This window comes from Trichoderma citrinoviride, assembly GCF_003025115.1.
Source record: "Trichoderma citrinoviride strain TUCIM 6016 unplaced genomic scaffold BBK36scaffold_286, whole genome shotgun sequence".
NCBI classification, from domain to species: domain Eukaryota; kingdom Fungi; phylum Ascomycota; class Sordariomycetes; order Hypocreales; family Hypocreaceae; genus Trichoderma; species Trichoderma citrinoviride.
This window is the reverse complement of record NW_020194994.1, coordinates 1-1,556: the sequence shown is the minus strand read 5'-3', so window position 1 is coordinate 1,556 and position 1,556 is coordinate 1. Positions and strand designations below refer to the sequence as shown.

The following is a 1,556-nucleotide window of genomic DNA, read 5'->3' as shown; positions in this document are numbered from 1 at the left end:
CTTCATGGACCAGACCAGGTACAAGCAACTTAGACGAGAGCAGGACACGCGCGTGTTGATTCTCGACAGAGCAGCAGTTAGCATGAAGCTGGTCTCAAGATTGCGTCTCCTCTGCGTCGACTGTTGCCGATTTGCCATTTTCCGAACAAACAGTGAGCAACGGCAGGATTACCTTACCAGCCAGTACCACCTACGCAGATCCTGGATACATCCATGGATACTGTACGCTCTAAACACCCCCCACACGCGACATTGGATCGAAGACTGCAGAGCAAAGCAAGAGCCGGGCGAAGCACAGGAATATGGCCAAGTAAAAAGCAATGAGAAGTATCAGCGAAATGCAGTGCAAAGCCTCTCCCTCCCCCTTCCTTGGCCAAGCAGGGGGTAATTGCAGTGCGAATAAGCTCCAAATGTCTCAACTGCGCCCTTGTCCAGTATTCATTTTGCACAAGCACACAATGAGGTCGGGTACCTGTATGTACAATGCATCAATTGGATCCAATCAGTGCAAGTGCAGGCACCGCATTGAAAGTGGCAGGAGGGGCCACCTGACCGCTCTCGAGAGCAGCGCCCACAGTGCCGTCACTCTGCTTCTGGTCTGCCCACCTCTTCCATGTCACTGTCCCTCTGCCCACTGTCGCTGTCTGGTCCCCTCTAACCCACTGGTGCCGCTAATACCCACAGCCCACTAATTGGGGTGATCCCACCCCCTGTCCGCGCCTGGCGCTGCTGCTTTGGTGCCCCGCCACCCGTGAGCCAGCCCGCCTAACTGGACCCGGAGATCCGACGAGATCGAACCATCTTCAGTGGCCATTTTCGCTCTGCTGCCGACGCTTCTCTTCCCTCGGCTGTTTTCCTTCTTCATCCTCCCTCTCTCTCTCTCATATCATCACCACCTCACCTACATACACTCTCCTGTACATATTTCGTCCATCGCCAAGGGCCTAGCGAGACTTGACCGAGAATATACTGACGATATTCCACTTACCAAGCCACTGCATCTCCTTGCGCTTGTCCATGCTCGGCTCATGCCTCCTCGGCCGACCTCCTCCTCCTCCTCCTCCTCCTAGCACCTAGGTAGCTCACTCGCAAATCACAAGGCGAAGAAAGAAACAACAAAAGATGCAGGCAATGGCGACGTCCCAGTTCCTCAGTGACGATGACATTGAGAAACTCTTCTCCGGAGCTCCCCAGTATTTCGCCCGCAAGGAGAGCTACTTTCCCGGCGCGCCTCATCCCAGCGTAGCCTTCCCGTTTGACGAGGAGCTCGAGATCCGCGACCTGACGGACCACGTCCAGATCGAGTCCAAGGCCTGGAGCGGCGTCACCGTCTGGCCGCACCTCACCCGGGACGTCAACCACGACCCCGAGGCCAAGAAGGAGGCAGAGGAGACGCGCAGGGCCCATTTCCATGTGCGCTGCGCCGAGCGGCCCAACATGCTCAGCATGCAGGGCCTCGAAAAGGGCACCATGGGCTACCAGGCCGCCCTCGAGCTGGCCGTCAGCGACTCGCTCGAGGAGGAGCAGTTTGGCTTCGAGAGCCTCGGCACAAAGGC

The 1,556-nt window shown here is 57.2% G+C and overlaps 1 protein-coding gene across 1 annotated transcript; it reads left to right on the top strand.

Moving 5' to 3' along the window:
• Window positions 1-1,131: 1,131 nt before the first annotated feature.
• On the top strand, window positions 1,132-1,526 carry BBK36DRAFT_1145662 (hypothetical protein; the record flags this gene model as incomplete). The annotated part of the gene is made up of 1 exon (XM_024893772.1): window positions 1,132-1,526. A coding segment is annotated over one exon (395 nt), but the record flags the coding sequence as incomplete, so codon positions are not given.
• Window positions 1,527-1,556: the final 30 nt, after the last annotated feature.